The sequence below is a fragment of the Notothenia rossii genome, assembly GCF_949606895.1.
Source record: "Notothenia rossii genome assembly, chromosome: 4".
In the NCBI taxonomy this organism is placed as follows: Eukaryota; Metazoa; Chordata; class Actinopteri; order Perciformes; family Nototheniidae; genus Notothenia; species Notothenia rossii.
Genome location: NC_136902.1, coordinates 5,203,155 through 5,225,074, shown reverse-complemented (window position 1 = coordinate 5,225,074; position 21,920 = coordinate 5,203,155). Strand labels below are relative to the sequence as shown.

Genomic DNA, 21,920 nt, shown 5'->3' with positions numbered 1-21,920 from the left:
CCGCCAGAGGTCGCTGTATACCTAAAACCGCCAACGGGTAAAATGTACCCACTATTGATTTTCAAGGTCCAATGTTCTTTTATTTATCATACAGAACAGTGAGTTTTGATCGCACAGGGATGAAACTTATACCAATAGAATATGTGGACTCTCAGCTTTTCATATGATATAGTTTGTGCAGATTACATGAAGTATAAAATATCGCTAAGAGTGCTGATTTAAACGCCTGGTGTTAGACTTGTGTTTTGTTTAGGTACAAATCTCTCTATCTATAACTATATATCGATCTATCTGTAATGTTCTGTTCAATGGACATATAATTGTCTACAGTACATAAACAGACGACGCGGACTACTTCTCTCATTCCGAGTGTCCATCTTTATTCAACTGACACGTAACCTGCACACATGCATTACGTCCTCAACGTGAGCTCAGTCATCCAAAATCTTGTATTCTCCAAGATGTTACACTATCTATAACTCTCTCTCTCTCTCAATCTCTCTATCATAAGGAACCGCAGTAGACAAAAGGCGTTGCTATAGCAACACTTCATGTTTACGCTGCATTTTCAATGAGGTAAATATTACCCGCTGGCGGATATAGGTATAAATGGCATTTTTTGGGGCGATTTTTTTCAATCTGACTTCATATTGACAATTGTTAACAACAGAGGGTGCTACATAACACACTTTCAGGAAATGTCACGGACTGGGAGACTTTAATATGTTATTGAAAACAAGTTACATACAATCAAACAGCTGCAGGTAAAATTTACCCGTTGGCGGTTCTAGTGTTAAAGGTAGAATGATGTTTCGGAGTGGAAGTGTGAAGGAACAGTTTGCAGTTGAAGTTGCATGACGATTTTTCAAGTCTGAAGAGTTTCTCCATTGACTTCCATGTTAAAAATGGGAAATTCTGGGATGTATCGCGGGAATTATGAAAGTTATGAATGAGAAGTAATATTTGAACGGAGTTTCTGCGATGTGGGAGAAGAAGATGGACAAAATAACCCGGCGGAATAAGAATAAAGAATTTGTCCGTAGGAGTAAACAAGCTTGCTCTAAAAAGTTCAATAGTTTCACTTTGCAGCATTTTCTGTACCCTTCTGCTTTATTTTGTGCAGGCCCAAAGACTGGTATGCTACGATCTATGACCCGGTGTTTAAAACCTACAGTCTAGGAGATCTGCAGTTTAACATTGGCCTCATGAATGGTGGGTAAACAACATGAGAAACTCTCTACGAACGGCAGCTCTCCCTGACTTTTGTAACTTAATGACTCTTCCTCTGTTTACTGCCCTAGACGACTTCTCAGGCCCTGCTGAATCTACACGCTTTCCTCTGGGCTCCATCATCCCCATCATGGCTAGTGTGGTGCAGAACACCCATCAGCCCTTGCTGCTGCTTCTTGAGGAATGTGTAGCAGCTACCACGCCAGAGCTGTACCCTGAAAGCACCATGTACCCCATCATCTCCAATAAAGGGTACTCTCGGCAATGAGCATTGATTTTGGTGGAAACCTTGGTAGTAATGCTAATACATTTTCTTTAACCCAACAGATGTCTTTTGGAAAGTGTGTCGTCACGATCAAAATTCGAACCAAGGCAAAAGTCATCGGAGATCCGCCTATCACTTCAGACCTTTAAGTTTGCTATGGGAGAAGAGGTAAATTGGCCTTTACATTTTTTTCAGATTGAAGGTTTTATTGTGGATACTGAGATTAATTGATGCCATGACGCCTATATTTCCCCTCTACTCAACAGGTCTTTATCCACTGCAAACTTTTGGCTTGGGATCCCAATGGTCTTGACAGCACTAAGAAAGCCTGCCACTTTGTCGAAGGGCATGGGTAAAAATAGTACTTTAATATATCAGAATCTGACTTGTAAGTTAATTTGTTTTACATGAGATGACTTATTCAGCTTAAGCCCAATCTACTGAAGATACAGATGGATCCCGTTCATAACTATTCAAACTTTGTGGAGACTTTATTTGAAAGAGTTGAGATGCATTTTAATTATCTTTTCATCCAATCTTCATGAACTCAGTTGGGAGTTGCTGGACAACTTGGCCCAGAGCAATCTTTGTGACTGCTGTGAATCGAAATGCAAGTCAAGGAGGCAGAGGAGTGTTGCGTCAGGTATGTACACAACTTCTGCTGTTTTACACTTGTTTGGTTGACTTGTACTAAAATATATATTTTTGCAGAGAACCATGGAATGGTACAAAAAGCAGTCATTGGGCCATTTACCATCACAGATGTGAATTCCTGAAGGTAAGGGTTTCGTATTACAATATACATTTATTCTGAACGAAAATATTAAACTTTGTTCTCCCAACAGGAATGGATCCATTTCGCTGACTGGTTTCTTCAATCTGAATTAGTTTTTTATTCTTGGTTCTCTTTGCATTTCAGATTGTATGTGGCCAATAAAAAAAAATAAAAAAGTTTCCAAACCACTTAATTGAAGTTCTGAAATTATTGGGTTTGACTTGCCTTTTGTGTGAAATGGTTTAAACTAAGCTGTATTACTGAATCTTGATGACCTTGTCTTATTTCTGGGAACATTTCCAGCTCTGTTCAATGTCATGAACTTTTTTCCTGTCAATTTCCCAGAAATATTGATCACACTAAATCTTTGAAAGCAATATGATTACGTTCAACTTTTTGTTCAAATTTCCAAACAAGAATTCTAAAAATACTTACATGATAAGCATTAACTGTTAATTCTGTATTCTTCAAGCAGGTCAAAGCTAAACTCAGTAATTTTCCAAAGAATATTATGGCTGAACAATGAAAAGAATGGATTCAAAGCTTTTCAGCACTGTACTCAATTGGCGTTGTTGTTGTATGGACTTGTTCCATAAGGTTCAACATGTAATTGTCAAACTGTCAATTGCAGACTGATTCTTGGTACATAATACACTCTATCGCTCCTATTCACCTTAGCTGAAATATGTTGCTGTTTTGCTTCATGACTAAAGAGACTATAATTTAGCCTAACAGGAGTCATTTGGGATAAAAGGTTGGGAACCACTGCTCTAAAGAATACTTGGTTCCTAGCAAACATGTATGTTTCATGTGCTCCTCCAACCCAGTCTCATGGCAGTTTGTGTTCACCAACACGATTTTCCCCTTTTTTTCGTGTTGCACAGCACGATTTTAAAAGCAATGTATTTCTACTGGTAATGTGTTTCGTGCCTGCAGCACGTCTTTTTCTCCGGTCGGGTTGTGGAAGACCGGAAGCTGTGTGGTTCATAAAAACATGTTCTTACCCAATATCAAGCCACAATTATTGCTTTTATTTTAAATCGTATAATTTCGGACTTTTGTTTCCGTCTGAGGAAAATAAATGGGGCCCAGAGCCTCAGAACATTGAAATCTGTATTTTTTAAATCTTTTTTTCCTTCTAATTTGTTATTCTTTTCTAAATAACACTGTTATTTACTCACCAATAACACACAATTATCCTTGCTTTTATTTATTGGTTTGATTCTATAATCTCGGGCTTTTTTGGTGTCCGTCAGGAACTGAATTTCAAAATAAAAATAACCGGAAACAGACGTAGGCATTTCGAGCGATTACCCAAGATCCTCAGCTGTGGTTTAAGCTCGCTGATTGGATGTTTTAGCCGCAATGCATGCTGGGATTTGGTGTTTATATGATATGAAATCCGGAAAACATTTTAAAAGAATAAAATAATACTTAATTCCGAGTGTTTTTGCTTTTCTCTTTGAAAGTCATCACATAACGGCATTGTAATACACGGTTCGGCTGCAATAAATATTACAGATCTGCCGTAGTTCTTTATTTATAGAGCCCTGATGAGAAGACCTTTGGAAAAACTGGAAGAAATGCCGCCGAAACTGAATACTTAACGTGGATCATAAATATATCAACAATTAAACAACATCTTCAATTTCTCTTCACACAATACGTCTCCTTGCAGTATCGACCTTAATTCGGCCTACTTTTATATTTGATCTAATTCGTAGATAGGTTATATTTACACCATAACGGTGCACAGCTGATATAAAAGGACTTTGATTTTCTTTGAATATAAGAATGTAAATACTGAGTCTGAAATAGTATAGCAATATGCTATAAAATTATGTGAAAACATGAATAAAACTACACATCTTCAGATGTTGTACATACATAAGTGTCCTACACTAATAATACAAAGTCATTATGGCTGCGTGTACCTTGTGTGCACCGCCTAGTGGTTAAAGCACGTTATTGAATTATTGTTTTTATGTGTTATATTTGATTAAAAAAATATTAAGAGTACATACTTTCATAGGGGGAAAGTAGAAGGTCTGTGATAGAAATATAGAATATAAAAAATCAAGAAGATACTGTAAGTGATCTCTACAATAAAACAGTTTCGAGCAGGATGTACAAAGATATTAATAGGAGGAGGTGCAAAACAGAAAAACGAATTAACCTTTATTTAAACATTAAATAATACTTTAGATTAAGGTCCTCTTTTGAATAAGAAAAAAACTTTGGGGGTATCTCCAGATAAATATTTAGCCTGACAAAGTACTTAACGTCTAATATATTGCTTTCCTGCAATGTTAACTATGTTGAAGCACTTATTTTAACTGATATTATACATATAAATTATACTCTTATGTATGTAGATAGTATAAGAAATGTGCAGAATATGACAGTTTAATGGTGGAGGTACAAACACATATTGATAGATGTCTTGTAATGTGCTGTTGAGGAACCTGTGACCCAAGATTTTCATTCATTGCATACACCGTAGTTGTGTATATGATATGTCAATAACCTTTGAAAATCTTGAAATCTTGAAAGGGATGTGCAAAATAGCCATTATACAGTCTTTAATTAACTATTAGTAGAGAATAACAAGTAATGAATATACTTTATTACTCGTTTCCATTCATGTCAATTGCAGATAAATGTTTAGTCTTCTCAAGCACCAACTATCAAATATCTCTCCTGATTGTTGGCACTTGGCAATCAGGTTAACCTCTGAATTGTGGAGTAGAATTACAAAGTAACAATGAGCTGTCACGTGGGTATATATTAATGCTGCGCATTATGGACACAAGCGATTTTCACCCATTTATTAATTATATGTTTTACATTTGATAACACCAATGTGTTTAATAATGGCAACTTCTAATTGTGGGAAAAACGAAAACGTTCAGTCGAGACGTCCCATGGAACATTTTGCGAAACACAATAGCCAGCATGTGTAGTTCTGGGGGGGGCGTTCGATTCCAGTTTTGGATAGTCTGGCGTGGTTTTGTTCCATTTCAAACAGCTGTTTGAAGCTCGGCGTAGCCTTGGCGCACTGCCACTCCAACATCCAATCCCAGCGCTTGAAGATTAATCATGGGGACTGTAGTCCTAAACGATAGCTGGGGATTATGGGTAGTGTAGTGTCTTCGGCCATCCTAAACTCCTAGAGGCCTACGTCTGTTTCCGGTTATTTTTATTTTGAAATTCAGTTCCTGACGGACGCCAAAAAACCCAGAGATTATGGAATTAAACCAATAAATAAAAGCAAGGATAATTGTGTGTTATTGGTGAGTAAATAACAGTGTGTTATTTTGAAAAGAATAACAAATTAGAAGGAAAAAAAGATTTAAAAATACAGATTTCAGTATTCTGAGGCTCTGAGCCCCATTTATTTTCCTCACAGGCGGCAACAAAAGTCCGAAATTATACGATTTAAAATAAAAGCAATAATTGTGGCTTGATATTGAGTAAGAACATGTTTTTATGAACCACACAGCTTCCGGTATTCCACGACCCGACCGGAGAAAAAGACGTGCCCGTAGGCACGAAACACATTACCAGTAGAAATACATAGCTTTTAAAATCGTGCTGTGCAACATGAAAAAAATGAGAAAATCGTGTTGGTGAACACGAAATTACATGAGACTGGGTTGGCTCCTCAGGTGTACATTCACTGCAAACTGCTCGCATGGGATCCTGAAGTTCTAAGTGAGAGCAAGAAAGCTTGCCACTATGTAAAGGAAAATGAGCGGTAAGGGAAGAGTTTGATTTGTTGGAAGTATGTGAAAATGTTCTGGCCAGCAGTTTAATATGATGAATGCAACTGATGCCATGAGCAACAAGTATGCACCATTAGCCAAGGATGCTAGCTTATTTTAGCATAACATATACAACTTAAAGTAGATCAATGCATGTACTTTGATCAGTATTGTGCTTTTATATATCTATAAAAAAGAGAGGAGACGAATGGGGTATCTCTCTCATGCTAACTTGTATGCTTTTTTAATCTAGTTTAGTCTTTTTCATTATGAAGTTATTGTTTTTGTTTTTTATAGAAACATCAAACCATTTTATAACGGCTTTTTTCTTCTGTGTATACAAAATGTTTTAAAGCCATGCTGATGTATTTGAGCCTTAACGATTGCTGCCTCCTCAGATGGGAACTCCTGGATGACCCCATGCAGAGCTCCATGTGTGACTGCTGTTCTAGGACCTGCAACACTCGCTCCAAGAGAGGAGACGAATGGGGTATCTCTCTCATGCTAACTTGTATGCTTTTTTAATATAGTCTTTTTCATTATGAAGTTATTGTTTTTTTTTCCACCTCAGAATCCAACGGCTTCATGCACACTTCTGTGTTGGGACCCCTGATCATAATGGATCCAACGCAACAAAATGCCCACAATGCATCAGAAGTTTCCATTGCTGACCAAGGTTAATGAGTATTTATTTATGGTGTTTGTCTTGAAGTTTTGTTCAAAACTTGCCATAAGACTAACGTTGCTAAACATTTTCTCAACAGGAAGTCCAGTCTAAGAATGGAGAGACTGAACAGAGGGCCCAGGTGGACGACATCCATATGCAGATTAAAGTTGTCTATAATCTCTGTATAAATAAAACTGTTGAGTATAAAACGAGTATCTTTACTTCATATGAAGGTCCTACTGTCCTCAACTGTGGCCATCTGTCCCATCAGTAGAACTTTACTAATTATGTGTGACTTTTGTCATTGAAAGATACCGTCAATTATAATGTAACCTTTAATGGCCATGTGAGTTGGAGTATAGCCCCTGAATTTCTTTCACTTTCCATTTTACATTGAGCTCTGCACATGATATACATTCTGACATTACATACACCACCAGATTGAAAAGCTATTGGTGATCTGTCTGGTATTACAACTATGGCAATTATTTATGTTGAGCCTCATTTGAAAAGGCAATTCTGATCTGAATTTATTTTCTGGGCACTCATGCCTGCAGTTGAATGTAGCTTAGTTTACTTTCTGGCCATGAATATAAAACCAATAGGGATGGCCTGCATGGCACGTGTTTATGCAGTTAAAAGAGGACATCATAGCAACAACTAATATTCAGATGTGTGAGTGTGGATATTTTCTCAATTACAACTTAAATGTACCTTTTTCCCTTACCTTGAGTTTCCATGAGGTCAAAGATATCAAAATAACACATTTGAATAGGACAGGACATCTGATAAAGGAATACTACCTTCCCCCAAATGATCATTTGTTTAGAAATGACTCGCCTTTTAATTCTCAAAGAAAACGTTTTCTTGTATGACTTGACGTTGAACAAAGAATCCCAATGTATAAATATATTAATGTTAATATATATAACAGCAAAACTAAATCAAAACATTAAGACAACCCATGCACTATCATCCTTAAAGTGTTTTAAATAAGAATGTAAGGTAGTCACACAGGATAATAAATTGATTAACAAATGGTGATTTTGTGCTGCTGATGAAGCTGAATAAAAATGAATTGGGTGTAAGGGCTAATGTGATGGGATGCTCCCCATGCTGTAATCAGTGTGCTATCTGCTGCAGCTGGGACTGTTGACAGGCACCAGGTGAAATACGTTATCTTGATGAATGCCTCTCAGGAACAAGGTATAAGAACATGCACTGTGTCAGTAGCAAGCATTTGGTCATGATGGTTTCATTTTGTCAAGGTGCACTGCTTCTGAGCCTGGCAGCTGCCATGGCAGTATATGCAGGTAAGACTGGAAACAATTAAAGTCTTGTTATTATCCTTGACTCAAATATTTGAGTCTGAACTGAATTTATTTGTGTTTCAGACATGAAAGTTGACTGTGGGCCAGATTATGTGACGCTGATGTGGAAAGAAAGCCGACCCCAGGCCGATACGTCGCTTCTCCGTCTGGGTAACTGTTTCCCAACTAGCTTCTCAGCAGGAGAGGCCTACTTCTATGTGGATCTCACTGACTGTAACTTTAGGAGACTGGTATGTGTATATATATATTTTAAACCTGCAAGCTGTGCGTCTGCTATATTTCCTAAAGCTCTGTCAGGGGGATCTTTGTCTCTCTAACAGGTCACCGGGGATGCACTGGTGTACAGCAATGATCTGACCTACGTTGCTTCTGCGGATTCTTACAATTTGGCCTTCACCCACCCAGTTGTCTGTGCATATGAGAGGTTAGTGTTCATACCAACATAAGGTGTTAAAGGGTGACCCTACCCTTAACTAACAATTCCAATGTGGCATTTTCATGGCCTGGGAAAGTTCAATTTGTTAATAAGCTTCTCCCTCTCAAAGCCACCAAGCATGGAAGTACATCCCAAACTTGTGATGTCATCAGGTATAAAGTCCGAAGCTGCTTTATAGACAATGAATGGGACACTGATTTAGGGAATCTACAGCCTGTTTCTGTTCTATTCCCAAATTAGCTTTATCTATTGAAGTATTCTCAACAAAAAAAAAGTACATTTACTGAGAACAATCCCTAAGGTACACTGAAAAAAGGGGGACTGGCCATCTGTTGGATTTATCCAAGCCTATTGTGTGAATGTTATACAATTGCCTCATGTTCCGAAGCAAAATGTAATAGTATTGAGTAGAATCTACATTTTATGTGGAGAGAGTACATGAACTTGTTTAGGTCATGTTGGGATAAAATGAGTCAATCAAATAAATGTATCAATTCCACCGCAATATACCCCGCGAAATCGCGCAATGCATTTCTTTGTGGAAGAAGACAGCAGCAAGGAAGGCAGCTCTGTCCCGCCATTACCCAGCTTGGATCGGTAAGTATGGATGGTTGGAATATATTGGAATATTAGTTAATGCGTAACTATATGTAATATAATGCATTGAAAGTCACCAACATAAGTTAATGAACTGTCATGAAGTTATTTGCTCTCGTGCTGTTGAATTACCATGTGCTACGTTTCCTCTGTGAAAATGGCGGGTGGGGCCCGCCGCAAGGTGTTGGTTCGTAGTTACTTAATGCTATCTGTTAATTTAGCCATTGTTAGCTAACGTCGCATTAGGATTAACGTTAGCTTTCAAACGAAAGCTTTGGTCAACGAGCAGTATGAGTTTACATTACTGTCTTTTAATTAAGAGGCTGGGGCGCTCACTTTTTAACCAAGCCACGCTCCAAAGTTATGCTAAATTTTAGCAAGGGAAAAACGGCAATACTTTTTTAATGTCAATGCTGTTGTTGCTGCTGCAGATTGCTGCTGTAGATTGCCGTCAGACGACCGTAGTGCCTCTGCTGTGGCTCAAGTTCTGTGGTGAGTATGTATTTTATCTGTAAATAACAGGATTAGAAGTGTGGGTATCGTTTATCAGAATTATGATACCAGTAGGCTACCCTTAAAACCTGATTGGGGTATGTTAGAAATTAAAATCAATGTTTTAATGGGGAAATGTAGTTTAAACATGCCGTCAGTTTTAATGCTCTTTTATACTGAAAAACCAGAAATTCTTGTGCACAAGCAGTTAAGCTTTTATTCTGAAAATCCTTCATCTCCGGTTAGCATTTAGCATGTGGCTAATATACGATTTCCTAAAGAGGTGAATTTAGTAGCGAAATGATATGGAGTGGTGAAAACCGAAGCCTACTGATTTAACACTACAACTATAGATGTCGAGATACTACCATGCTGAATATTAAATGAAGGTACAGTTTATTTGAATACATTATTGTTTACAGACGAGAGTAGCATGTGACAACATCCGGAATGACCGGAAACCAAACGAGCCGAGAAGTATTGTTTAGAGTATTGATTACAGCGTTTAGAATGTGTTAAATGAAAAGTGATGAAAGAGAATATGAGGAGAAACGGCGTGTTAAGCATATATTGAATGTGAAAAGAACCTATCCTCTGTTTAAATGCAATAACGGACATTGGAGACGAGTTGAGCCGGCTGGCGGGGAGGAGCCAGCAGAGGATATATAAACAGCACCGGAGGAGAGATCCATTCTCTTCTCTTCCCTATCGAGGAGAGCCAGATCACAGCTGTTTGTCTGACTGAACAATATCATGCTTGTGACCAACCCGCGCCTTTTTAAATTAAAGTACCCAATTGAACTTTCACAGAGACTCCATTTAGTCTCCTATTTTAAAGCTTCTCTCCTGGTCGGGAGAATAACGAACACAGTTAACAGGTACTAACGGGGCTAACGGCTACTTAGGGCCTAACGGCTTAGCATGGTTAGCAGTCCGGTGCATCAGCTTTAGGGCATATATGTTTGTGCGTCATTCTAGGGGATACAGACAGGCTATATGCTCTAGTTACCAGAAGCACATGGCTAATTATTATGCAGCACATGGTTAATTATTATGCAGACTGACATCATCTGACTTTCCCAGTGCCCCATGTAGCAGTGATTATTATGATAAGGATAGGTATCCTTTGACTTGAGAAGTCGATACTACTTGGTACCAGATTATTTCGGTAGGTACCCAGCCGTATATATACATGTACATTGAAGGGAGCAATGGTGTCATTTACATTTTCAGATGCAGACATGTATATTGGCTATTTGTTGATCTGCTTTAAAAAAGATTGGCATCATCCCTCAAAATAACATAATCTGTTGACCTGTAGAGTCATAGCCGCGGGAAGTCATTTTACTTAGGGGGTGAGGCCAAAAGTGGGGAGAGATTTCAACAGTAACATGAACATAATAGTAACCAGCAAAAAATGTACACCATTCACCAACAGGGGGTGCTGCAGCACCTCCAGAACCCCTACTTCCCGTATGTGTAGAGTATTTACAATTTTTGTCTATAGAAATACTGTTTTGCATTGTATAAGTGTTTTTTGTGTTGCTCTTTGTTGCAGCAGATTGAAACGCGAACTCTGTGCGTGTCTGGAGTCGGCGCTTTTACTGTGGGCTCAAATTGATATGGTGAGAATACAATTGTATTTTGGTTTAACCCTGTCCCACTCGGTGTGATTGGCCATTGTGTGATGTGTCACACTTTTTGAAATGCTTTTTATAAACAGTTGTGTCACTACTGTTACTTAGACCTTCCCCATTTTATTATTGATTGATGTTTTTTATTTCATTTTGAAAGCTTGTCTTACATTTTTGTCAGAATTTTCTCATTAGACATTAATCCTTCTTTGTTTCCATTTGTCTTTTGCAGTGAATGGTGCTGCAAGTTTGCCAGAATGTTGCTGTGAATGTGGCGTTGTAAGGCCTGCCCCTCAGTTTTACCAAGTAGGTCCCAAATATTAAAACATTATCGAGTGAAACATAGATATTATGGGAATAATAATCGTTTTCCTTGTGTATATGTAAGCTGCCCCTGCACTTTTAAAACGTGGAATGCTTTTTTAATTCATTTGAATAGATTTCATGTGACTAAAACCAGTCATCAATCCAAGAGCTGTATATTTAGGTGCCAGTTATGTCCTTGTAAGGATCTTGTCTCGGAAAGGTATTACTGGGCTCACATTAATGCACACCTTAACAAAAATGAGGTTGTAACTTGCATGTTTTTAGATTGCAACTTTCAAACAAATATCTACGGAACATTTAAATCCCACTGGAGCAGAAAACATACTTATTATTCAATTACAGATTTTAAACCAGAAATTGTGACATCAACCACCTTTGTTTCTCTGGAATCTGCGCAAAATACTTCAGATGATGAAATAGGTGAGGCATACTCTGATGCACAACCAGATTGCAGTGTTTATGCCCCGAATGACCTTCCAAATGTAATTGAACAAACTTTTGCAGCAGCTTTGTTAAAGTTGGAACATTTAACGCATGTACCAAGCACAGCAATCAATGATTTTTTGCTAGAGCTTCACAACTTAACTAGCTCTCTCTCGAGTTCCCACACTGATGGCGTTCTAGTTGATATTTTTCAGAAGCACAAACTCCAGGTTGACAGAGCTATCATAGAGGAAATAACCACTTCTCTGTGCACTGGGAATCCTATAAATAAAGCCATAGAGAAGGGTGGTCCTTTGAGTTCTACATATCAACGTAAGCAGTATTACAAGGCAAACTTTAATATTGTTGAACCAGTTGAATGTATTTTGGATGCTAAAGAGAAGAAAACCTTCCAGTATGTCCCCATTCTTGAATCTCTACAGGTGCTGTTGAATAGGAAAGATATTGTGGACAAGTTAGTTTGTAGTCACGAAACGCAAAGGGAAACAGAGACAGCAAAAGAAATTGTGTTCAAGTGTTTCAGGGATGGTCTGCATTGTAAGCAAAACAGTTTATTGTCAGGTCAAGAGTTAAGGGTATCTATTGGTTTGTATGTTGATGACTTCGAGATCTGTAACCCTCTTGGCACCTCCCGTAAAACCCACAAACTTTGTGCTGTGTACTGGGTGCTGAGTAACCTACCCCCAGGGTCTCATTCCTCTTTGTCCTCCATTTACTTAGCTATTTTGTGCAAAACAGACAATGTTAAGACCTATGGCTATGACAAGGTTTTAGAGCCACTTCTACGTGATCTCAGGTCTTTGGAAGTTGATGGAATTTTTGTCCCACAACTGGGAACATCGCTCAAAGGTACAGTTCAAACTATTGCTGCAGACAATATAATCTTTATAATCATCTTTGATGTTTATAACAAACCAAGCCGTTTGAAAATTGAGCAAACTATGGTTATTTAAATAGTAAACCATAATGTTATGAATGAGCGAGCTGACTGCAGCAAGATGGCGGCCATGTTGCAACGTCGGTCTCCATTGGCCAGCAGCATGGGTGAGCCATCTATTGTTTATATCTATGGGTTCAAATGTGAACAGTACCCAACCCTATACATTGGTCCAATAACATTGTTATTGTTCTTCACAATGAACCCTTTTAAAAAATGACAAGCATTCACTCTTCTACCAAGGCCCATGTACTTGAAATAAAACTAATTCTAAACCTTTTATTGTTTATATACTCTCTTTCCTAACAGACGGTGAAGAAAGACCATGATGACATCAGCTGTTCTCAGAGTAATCCTAGGGGCTGACAGCTGTCAGAGGGTGGTGATTTCTGCTGGCCTGCCTTCAACTGTGAATGAACTGGAGAATGAGATAAAGACTCAGTGTAATGTAAAGGAACCCTTTCGGCTGCAGTTCATGGACACGCTTTTTGGCGATGAATTTATGAACTTAACTTCCATGGGAGAAATACAAGACAAAGCTACAGTCAAGGTCATATACACATCATGCAGACCTCTCAATGCTGATGCAGATCAATGTGTGGACAGTTGCTCCTTTCCACCAACCAGTCATCCTGATGACACCACATCTTCTCTAGGCGACAGCACCGGGATTCTCACATCTCCAGAGTCCACTTCTTCACGGTCTTCATGGCCAGGTGTGTTCCATGTTCCCCGTTTTTCGTATGATGCAGAGATTAAGCTTGAAAAGGCCCACAGAGTTCTCAGAGAAGAAGGGACACTGTTGATCCCTGATTCAAAGCTCAAGTCTGATATACTAGAGGGGTTGATTCAGGAGGTAGTTAAGCACAAAGTCTACGCCACGGACAGGGAGTTTGACCAAGTTGCAGAGGCGCTCGTCATGAAGCATCCATGTTTACAAGAAAAAGGCTCAGCCTCTGGCTATGGGGGATGGAAGACTAGTCTCAAATACAAGTTGTCCAACTACCGCACACATCTCCGGAAAGTGGGATGTCCTGAAGTATGTGTAAATACTTTGAAACATAAACCAGAAGGGAAACGTTCTCCTGCTTTTAAAGTTAAGAAACCAAAGAGGGGTGAAGTGGCCTACTGCCCTGACTTTCCACTTGGAGAATGCGCCCAGTCCTTAGAGAAGATGAGGGTTGAACTCCTTTCAGATTACAAGAAGCGTAATAACAGAGAGACAGTTAAGGCTAAAATGGAGAAAACATTTGCATTGAGAAGACAAGAAGTCATTAGTGATGTTCCCATGACCAGTGATGTACAAGAGAGATGGCCAGCTCTCTTTGGTGTAATGGAGGTGAGTACACAGATAATGGTGTAACTTTTTGTGCTGTAGATGGTATATGCAACTGTTAGAGTAAAGCTTGGCCCCATTACGATGTTGTTCAGAAGTAGGTGCAAATGAAGGCTGGATGTTGAAAAGCTGATGCTTCACTGCATTGCTGGCTTAAATGTGTAAGAAGAAGGTGAAGTAGTAGGAATATTTGAAAAAGTGGGAACATGATTGAAGCAGATGAGTAGGGCTTGAGTTTAAGGATGTCCGTCATCCCTGGGGCCGAAAAAAATAGGATTGAGGAGGAGGAACATTTATTTAGCGAGGAATTTGGGCCTAGAGTTAAAAGGAAAAATACCGTGATAACGTCATAAATTAAAATGACTGCAAGTTTTGTTTAGCACAAGTTCTTATTAAACCTCCTTGAGAACAGAAACACACAGCACATACTGCTGGTGTCATGTCCCTACTGGTTTTCAGACTAACTGGTTTCCACATGTTGTGTTTACCGAACACAACAGTTGTGGTCTGCCTCTGTCATCAGATTCGTCACACATTCACAAACATATTATTGGCGATTTTCAGGTCCAAATCTCGTATCTACTGTGGCGAATATGATTGTATAAGTTAGCACTACATCAAAGCCGCCTAAAAAAATAAGTTTGTCTAAAATATATCAGATCGCGTCGAGCTGGATTACATCTCGGTAGAGCAAAATGCTTTCAGCATTCACACCCAATATTCCATAGCCGAAATCAAATGCTGAGCAAACATGCATAGTGCATACAGTTATGTGATTGGCAGCTGTAAGTTTAATGAAACAAATGTGTGTATGTGAGTGGGCCGTGTTGTTAAAAAATGGTTTCATTTTTTTTTCAGGTTAACGCAGAGTTCAAGCGGATTACAACTATGGCTCTACAGTCAAGGTTCCTGTCACAGCTTGACCTACAATCCGCAAGTCTGCTGAGGGTGTTCTCGAAAAAATCGGGGCAGCAGGGCAAGAAGTTAAAAGACATGGCTGCCATGATGACGGTAAGAACTTTTGAACTGTGTGTATATGTGTAGATATGTGTGTGTGTGTGTGTGTGTGTATATATATAATATTTCCTTTTTGGCATTAGGTCAGTCTAAAATCAATTACAATGGTAAATTATCCCAAAATGTGACCACTCCATAGGTTCAATTTGATTAAAATGTCCCTATATTCTTTGTTTTAATCCTTAAGGAAGACATCGATGTTGACAGGGAGTGCCTCATTAAAGGACTCTGCATCTACCTCAATGAGGATCCTGAGGATCTGGTGAAGGAGTACATGGTGAGTGTGTGCTAAAGTAGTAATCCACATACAAAAAAGAAGTTAGTTTGAACATGTTTTTAAGAAGAAAAATAGCCTCAGTTAAAAGAACCTCATTTGACCAGATATACCAGACCATATTACCAGACATGTTACTTAGCTGTCTTCCTGAAATTGATATTATAATAGGTTTTGTTAGAATTAACATGCTCTGTCATGATTTGTGTTCTTCTGATTCCAGAGACACATTCAAATACTAATGCAATAGTCTTAAGGACAGCTCTATCCTCCTCAGGCTGCCGTATCTTCCACCTGTGGGGCTTATATTACATTACATAGGGTGAATTATGAATCAGGAGTAGTACCTAATGCTTTGCTCATTAGTCTCCAGCATTTGGTGTCATTTCATTTCACCTGTTTATTCTCTCCAACCTTCTCCTCTTTTTAAAGTCGCTGATATATATATTACCAATAATAATTACCATTCACTCAATTGAATGTACAACCTACAATCTGTTAGCCAGGCTGGTGAAACCCACAGGTGAAAACAAACCAGGTATTCTTCTTCGCAAGCATTGTGCTAATTAGTGTAGTGCCACAGTAGAGTCAAATAAGCAAATTGTGTCTTAATGAGGTCCGAGTAAAAAAAATCTTATCCTTAAAGAAATCATTTGTCTTCCACCAGGACATGACTGAGGCCAACACACTACGTGAGGTAGAAAAAACAACAGTGGGGATCTATGTTGCCAGAGAGACTCCCAGCAGTGACTACTCTGATGTCGGAGTTATCCTCGAGGGTGTGGTGGTGCTTCAGGATCTGGAGAATGTGGCTCTTGCAGCTGTAATGTTGTTTGGACTCATGTATGCCCTAAACATGAATTACCCGTTGAAGCTCCGCAACACCTTAGAAGTTATTCAGAAGCTTATAATGGAGGTGGATGCATCTGACCTTTCAAGAAAGGCCCAAAACTTGAAGAGGAAAATGCACGAGTGAAGAGAGCTCACTGTCCATGTTCACTGTCCATGTTCACGGCTCGCTGTTCCTACACTGTTCTTGTAGTTGAGATGCAGAGTATACATTCCTGGACTGAGTGGTGTGGCTGGTTCTCCCACCATCGCAGTTATTGATGCCTTATAAAAAGCAGGGGATGCTTTATTTATATATATATATATTGTTTTTTTGTTTACGTTGTTGTTGTTGTAATGAAATTGCTTAACGATATGTAAGGTCCTTTTTAATATTTGTACTTCTCAAATTGGAGATTAGTTTTGGAAAGACTTGAGTGATTATTTAATCTCCAGGTTCTTGAATAAAGGTCTTGAAACAAAACTTTCTAATCGTTTTCAATGCAAAAAAAGTGGGTTATGTTTACTTTTAAAATCTGTTTCATATTTACATTAAATTATATTTATAAATATAATGTATAACAAAAAAGATTACAATTCTGAAAACATGTAATAGACATGGGAATATTAAAATAACAAATATTGCTAGAGTTATGTGATCAAATAGTGTTGGAATAAAAGGGATTGAATTGTGTTTGAATAAAGTGATCAAAATGGGTTGGAGTAAAATGATGAAAGTGTTTAATTTACTTTATTGAAACACATTTCAATAACTTTGAATCAACACAAAGTAATTGCGTTGATTGGACATAAATCGTTTGTGTTGATTTAAAACAATTCTATAGGTTGCTGCCAAAGCAAATTATTTGTGTGCAACAAATGTCCACAATTGAATTGAGTAAATCCAATGTGTTCTTGTTTTCAGTGTACACTGTGTTCCCAATTCATTGTCAATTGAGTTTTTCCCCATAGTTTTAATTGAACATCACAAATGTAAGTTCACTCCAGTTTTTTGCATTTTGGAGGAAGTCTTTTAGCTTGGGCGTAACAGTTCATAACTAGAGAATGCAATTCCTGAAGAAATTGCTAGTGGCAATACTTTATGCTGATGTTGAATTTCTATGCTTAAATGTAATGTGTAAGAAGAAAGTGAAGAATTTAGATTGAAATGATACATGAACACTGGGGGCTTGAATGTGTGAGAAGAAAAGAAAGTAAAAAAGCTTGGGAAAGCAGCAGAATATTTGAACTGCAAACTATTGAACTAACTTGATGATGAATGATCTATCGCCATGGCAACGGTATTTGACACCCCATAATATGCTTAGATCTGTGGATGGCTTCATCGTCATCGAACTTGTGAAATTTTGGGCAGTTTGGAGCGTTTTTCACTGAAGTTATGAGAACCATGATTCATGGGGAGCATTGTGTTACCATGGCAACGGAATTTGAAGAAATCTCAACTGTCCTGTAGATGTCTTCACGGCTGGACTGTTAGCACACATGTGAAGTTTTAGCACTTTTTTACCATTTTCATAAGAGTTATAGCAACATCGTGTTTTATGGCGAGGGATGCGTTTTCATGGAAACAGCCTATGGTGAGATCTCAGATTTTGCGTAGAGCTGTTAAGGCATGGACCAATATAGTGATATACAAGTGAAGATTGGGGGACGATTGGACTGTCCATTGGCGTTACAGCGACGTCATGTTTTATGGTGAGGGATGCGTTTCCATGAAAACGGCATAGGATGAAACCCCATAATTGACAGAGCTGTTGAGGGCCAGATCATTAACCATTATCTGAAGTCTGGTGCTGTTTAAGACCATTTGCTTAGGTATCACAACAACATCGTGTTTTAAGGCGAGGGATGCGTTTCCATGGAAACGGCATTTGGTGAGATCTCAGATTTGGTGTACAGCTGTTGAGGCATGGACGGTGATATACAAGTGAAGATTGGGGGACGATTGGACCTTGTCCATTGGAGTTACAGCGAAATCGTGTTTTAAGGCGAGGGATGCGTTGCCATAGTAACATCAGATTTGATGTAGAGCTGTTCAGGGCCACAGTGTTAACCATCATGTGATGATTGGTGGAGTTCTGAGCATGTCAGTTGGCGTTATGACATCATCATGTTCCATCACACAGGTGTTTGAGCTAACGACGTTATGAAACACCTGTCCTTGAGCCCAGAGATCAAAGGTTCCCATGGTGATGTGCAGTTATCAGTGAGAGGAGAGCCTTTCCATTGTTCTGAATGAGATAAACATGTTGCATGTGAACGTTTTGTCGAAGAACCGTAACATTTATCGGTGAAATTTCAACGTGTGAAGCATCTCAAGAACCCTTGGCATCTGAAGTGTGCTTTGTTTGTAGTTTTGGGTCAATAATGTGGCATTTTTGGCAGACCAACTGTGTGCTGCTGTGAGGAACGATGAGCCTGAATGGGCTTTAATGGAGCTACGAGATGTTTTTCTACATTTCTCATGAAAAATGATGTCTCAGGAGTGTAGGGTTTGGGAATTATGGCAGGTTTAAAAATATATATATGAAGGCGAATTTCAAGCAGTCCTCCACTCTAGCTGTGACTCAAGCACTCTAGCATTAACGAGCTGAGCAATACACACTAATGTTAAAATCGGAAGAAGGCCTCTTTACCAAGGTCTGAGCAATGTTTAATATTTCTAAAAGTATGAATCTGATTTAAAAGTTGTTTGATATGAATAATGTCAGAAAGATGTGTAACATTTTAAAGTTGGAATGATGTTTCTAAGTGAAAGTGTGAAGGAACAGTTTGCAGTTGAAGTTTCATGACGATTTTTCAAGTCTGAAGAGTTTCTCCATTGACTTCCATGTTAAAAATGGGAAATTCTGGGATGTATCGCGGGAATTATGAAAGTTATGAATGAGAAGTAATATTTGAACGGAGTTTCTGCGATGTGGGAGAAGAAGATGGACAAAATAACCCGGCGGAATAAGAATAAAGAATTTGTCCGTAGGAGTAAACAAGCTTGCTCTAAAAAGTTCAATAGTTTCACTTTGCAGCATTTTCTGTACCCTTCTGCTTTATTTTGTGCAGGCCCAAAGACTGGTATGCTACGATCTATGACCCGGTGTTTAAAACCTACAGTCTAGGAGATCTGCAGTTTAACATTGGCCTCATGAATGGTGGGTAAACAACATGAGAAACTCTCTACGAACGGCAGCTCTCCCTGACTTTTGTAACTTAATGACTCTTCCTCTGTTTACTGCCCTAGACGACTTCTCAGGCCCTGCTGAATCTACACGCTTTCCTCTGGGCTCCATCATCCCCATCATGGCTAGTGTGGTGCAGAACACCCATCAGCCCTTGCTGCTGCTTCTTGAGGAATGTGTAGCAGCTACCACACCAGAGCTGTACCCTGAAAGCACCATGTACCCTATCATCTCCAATAAAGGGTACTCTCGGCAATGAGCATTGATTTAAAACAAAAAAAACGTATTTTGGTGGAAACCTTGGTAGTAATGCTAATACATTTTCTTTAACCCAACAGTTGTCTTTTGGAAAGTGTGTCGTCACGATCAAAATTCGAACCAAGGCAAAAGTCATCGGAGATCCGCCTATCACTTCAGACCTTTACGTTTGCTATGGGAGAAGAGGTAAATTGGCCTTTACATTTATTTCAGATTCAAGGTTTTATTGTGGAAACTGAGATTAATTTATGCCATGACGCCTATATTTCCCCTCTACTCAACAGGTCTTTATCCACTGCAAACTTTTGGCTTGGGATCCCAATGGTCTTGACAGCACTAAGAAAGCCTGCCACTTTGTCGAAGGGCATGGGTAAAAATAGTACTTTAATATATCAGAATTTGACTTGTAGGTTAATTTGTTTTACATGAGATGACTTATTCAGCTTAAACCCAGTCTACTGAAGATGCAGATGGATCCCGTTCATAACTATTCAAACTTTGTGGAGACTTTATTTGAAAGAGTTGAGATGCATTTTAATTATCTTTTCATCCAATCTTCATGAACTCAGTTGGGAGTTGCTGGACAACTTGGCCCAGAGCAATCTTTGTGACTGCTGTGAATCGAAATGCAAGTCAAGGAGGCAGAGGAGTGTTGCGTCAGGTATGTACACAACTTCTGCTGTATTACACTTGTTTGGTTGACTTGTACTAAAATATATATTTTTGCAGAGAACCATGGAATGGTGCAAAAAGCAGTCATTGGGCCATTTACCATCATAGATATGAATTCCTGAAGGTAAGGGTTTCGTATTGCAATATACATTTATCCTGAACGGCTATATTAAACTTTGTTCTCCCAACAGGAATGGATCCATTTCGCTGACTGGTTTCTTCAATCTGAATTTGGTTTTTATTCTTGGTTCTCTTTGCATTTCAGATTGTATGTGGCCAATTTAATAAAAAATAAAAAAAAAAAAAAAAGTTGAAGTTCTCAAGTTATTGGGTTTGACTTGCCTTTTGTGTGAAATGGTTTAAACTGAGCTGTATTACTGAATCTTGATGACCTGGTCTTATTTCTGGGAACATTTCCAGCTCTGTTCAATGTCAAGAACTTTTTTCCTGTGTCAATGTCCGAGAAATATTGATCACACTAAATCTTTGAAAGCAATATGATCACGTTCAACTTTTTGTTCAAATTTCCAAACAAGAACTCTAAAAATACTTACATGATAAGCATTAACTGTTAATTCTGTATTCTTCAAGCAGGTTAAGGCTAAACTCAGTAATTGTCCAAAGAATATTATGGCTGAACAATGAAAAGAATGGATGCAAAGCTTTCCGCACTGTACTCTATTGGCCCTTTTTTTGTTGTATTGACTTGTTCAACATGTAATTGTCAAACTCTGTCAATTGCAGACTGATTCTTGGTACATAATACACTCTATCGCTCCTATTCACCTTAGCTGAAATATGTTGCTGTTTTGCTTCATCAATCAATGTTTATTTATATAGCCCAATATCACAAATGTTACATTTGTCTCAGTGGACTTCATAGTTTGTACAGAATATCAGTATGACAATACGACACCCTCTGTCCTTAGACCCTCTGTCCTTAGACCCTCATTGTACAAGGAAAAACTTCTGGAGAAAAACCAAAGTTTAAAGGGAAAAATGGAGAAACCTCAGGGAGAGCAACAGAGGAGGGATCCCTCTCCCAGGACGGACAGACGTGCAATAGATGCCGTGTGTAAATTGAAAAGATAATACATTTGCAACATAGGTAGTCCAAATGTTTGGAAATGCATGTGTATAATAGGAAGATGAATCCATGAGGATATCCATCCAGGACTTATGATCCAGGACTCGCGATCCATGACACAGGACCGCAGGATCATCCATGACTCCGGATCCCGGCGTATATAGACACCAAAAAGAAAGACATTTGGGGAAGCTGGGTTAATCGGAACATGAGAGTACACAGGTATAGACAGAGAGAAGGAAGAAGTAAGATGTCCCCCGACAAACTAAGCCTATATCAGCAAAACTAGGGGCTGAATCTAATCATCCCTAACTATAAGCTTTATCAAAAAGGAAGTTCTTAAGCGCACTCTTAA

At 38.7% G+C, this 21,920-nt stretch overlaps 2 protein-coding genes across 6 annotated transcripts; both read left to right on the top strand.

Annotated features, from left to right (window-relative positions):
- The first annotated feature begins 8,792 nt into the window (after nucleotides 1-8,792).
- LOC307037866 (uncharacterized protein) lies at nucleotides 8,793-16,838 on the top strand. 5 transcript variants are annotated; one of them, XM_079679061.1, is made up of 8 exons: nucleotides 8,793-9,065; nucleotides 9,497-9,557; nucleotides 11,119-11,182; nucleotides 11,424-11,497; nucleotides 13,209-14,238; nucleotides 15,094-15,246; nucleotides 15,440-15,529; nucleotides 16,194-16,838. In XM_079679061.1, the coding sequence occupies exons 5-8, from the start codon at nucleotides 13,225-13,227 to the stop codon at nucleotides 16,500-16,502; spliced, it is 1,566 nt and encodes a 521-aa protein (XP_079535187.1). In that variant the 5' UTR covers nucleotides 8,793-9,065; nucleotides 9,497-9,557; nucleotides 11,119-11,182; nucleotides 11,424-11,497; nucleotides 13,209-13,224; the 3' UTR covers nucleotides 16,503-16,838. The 5 variants fall into 5 exon arrangements, with proteins under 5 accessions (XP_079535187.1, XP_079535184.1, XP_079535186.1 ...); XM_079679058.1 differs by having other exon boundaries at nucleotides 11,116-11,182; XM_079679060.1 differs by having other exon boundaries at nucleotides 9,497-10,435; nucleotides 11,116-11,182.
- Nucleotides 16,839-19,567: 2,729 nt separating this feature from the next.
- Nucleotides 19,568-20,787, top strand: LOC307037869 (zona pellucida sperm-binding protein 3-like). Its single transcript, XM_079679065.1, has 6 exons — nucleotides 19,568-19,791; nucleotides 19,887-19,992; nucleotides 20,091-20,176; nucleotides 20,376-20,467; nucleotides 20,536-20,602; nucleotides 20,670-20,787. The coding sequence occupies exons 1-5, from the start codon at nucleotides 19,583-19,585 to the stop codon at nucleotides 20,598-20,600; spliced, it is 558 nt and encodes a 185-aa protein (XP_079535191.1). The 5' UTR covers nucleotides 19,568-19,582; the 3' UTR covers nucleotides 20,601-20,602; nucleotides 20,670-20,787.
- Nucleotides 20,788-21,920: the final 1,133 nt, after the last annotated feature.

What these genes read in the sequence shown, in the direction of transcription:
- LOC307037866 (XM_079679061.1), top strand. Translation starts at nt 13,225, where the DNA reads ATGATGACATCAGCTGTTCTCAGAGTAATCCTAGGGGCTGACAGCTGT. An exon ending in CTCTCTTTGGTGTAATGGAG is followed by an intron (nt 14,239 to 15,093) that starts GTGAGTACACAG and finishes TTTTTTTTTCAG; the next exon opens with GTTAACGCAGAGTTCAAGCG. An exon ending in ACATGGCTGCCATGATGACG is followed by an intron (nt 15,247 to 15,439) that starts GTAAGAACTTTT and finishes TTAATCCTTAAG; the next exon opens with GAAGACATCGATGTTGACAG.
- LOC307037869 (XM_079679065.1), top strand. Translation starts at nt 19,583, where the DNA reads ATGACTCTTCCTCTGTTTACTGCCCTAGACGACTTCTCAGGCCCTGCT. An exon ending in CCTATCATCTCCAATAAAGG is followed by an intron (nt 19,792 to 19,886) that starts GTACTCTCGGCA and finishes TTAACCCAACAG; the next exon opens with TTGTCTTTTGGAAAGTGTGT. An exon ending in CACTTTGTCGAAGGGCATGG is followed by an intron (nt 20,177 to 20,375) that starts GTAAAAATAGTA and finishes TCATGAACTCAG; the next exon opens with TTGGGAGTTGCTGGACAACT.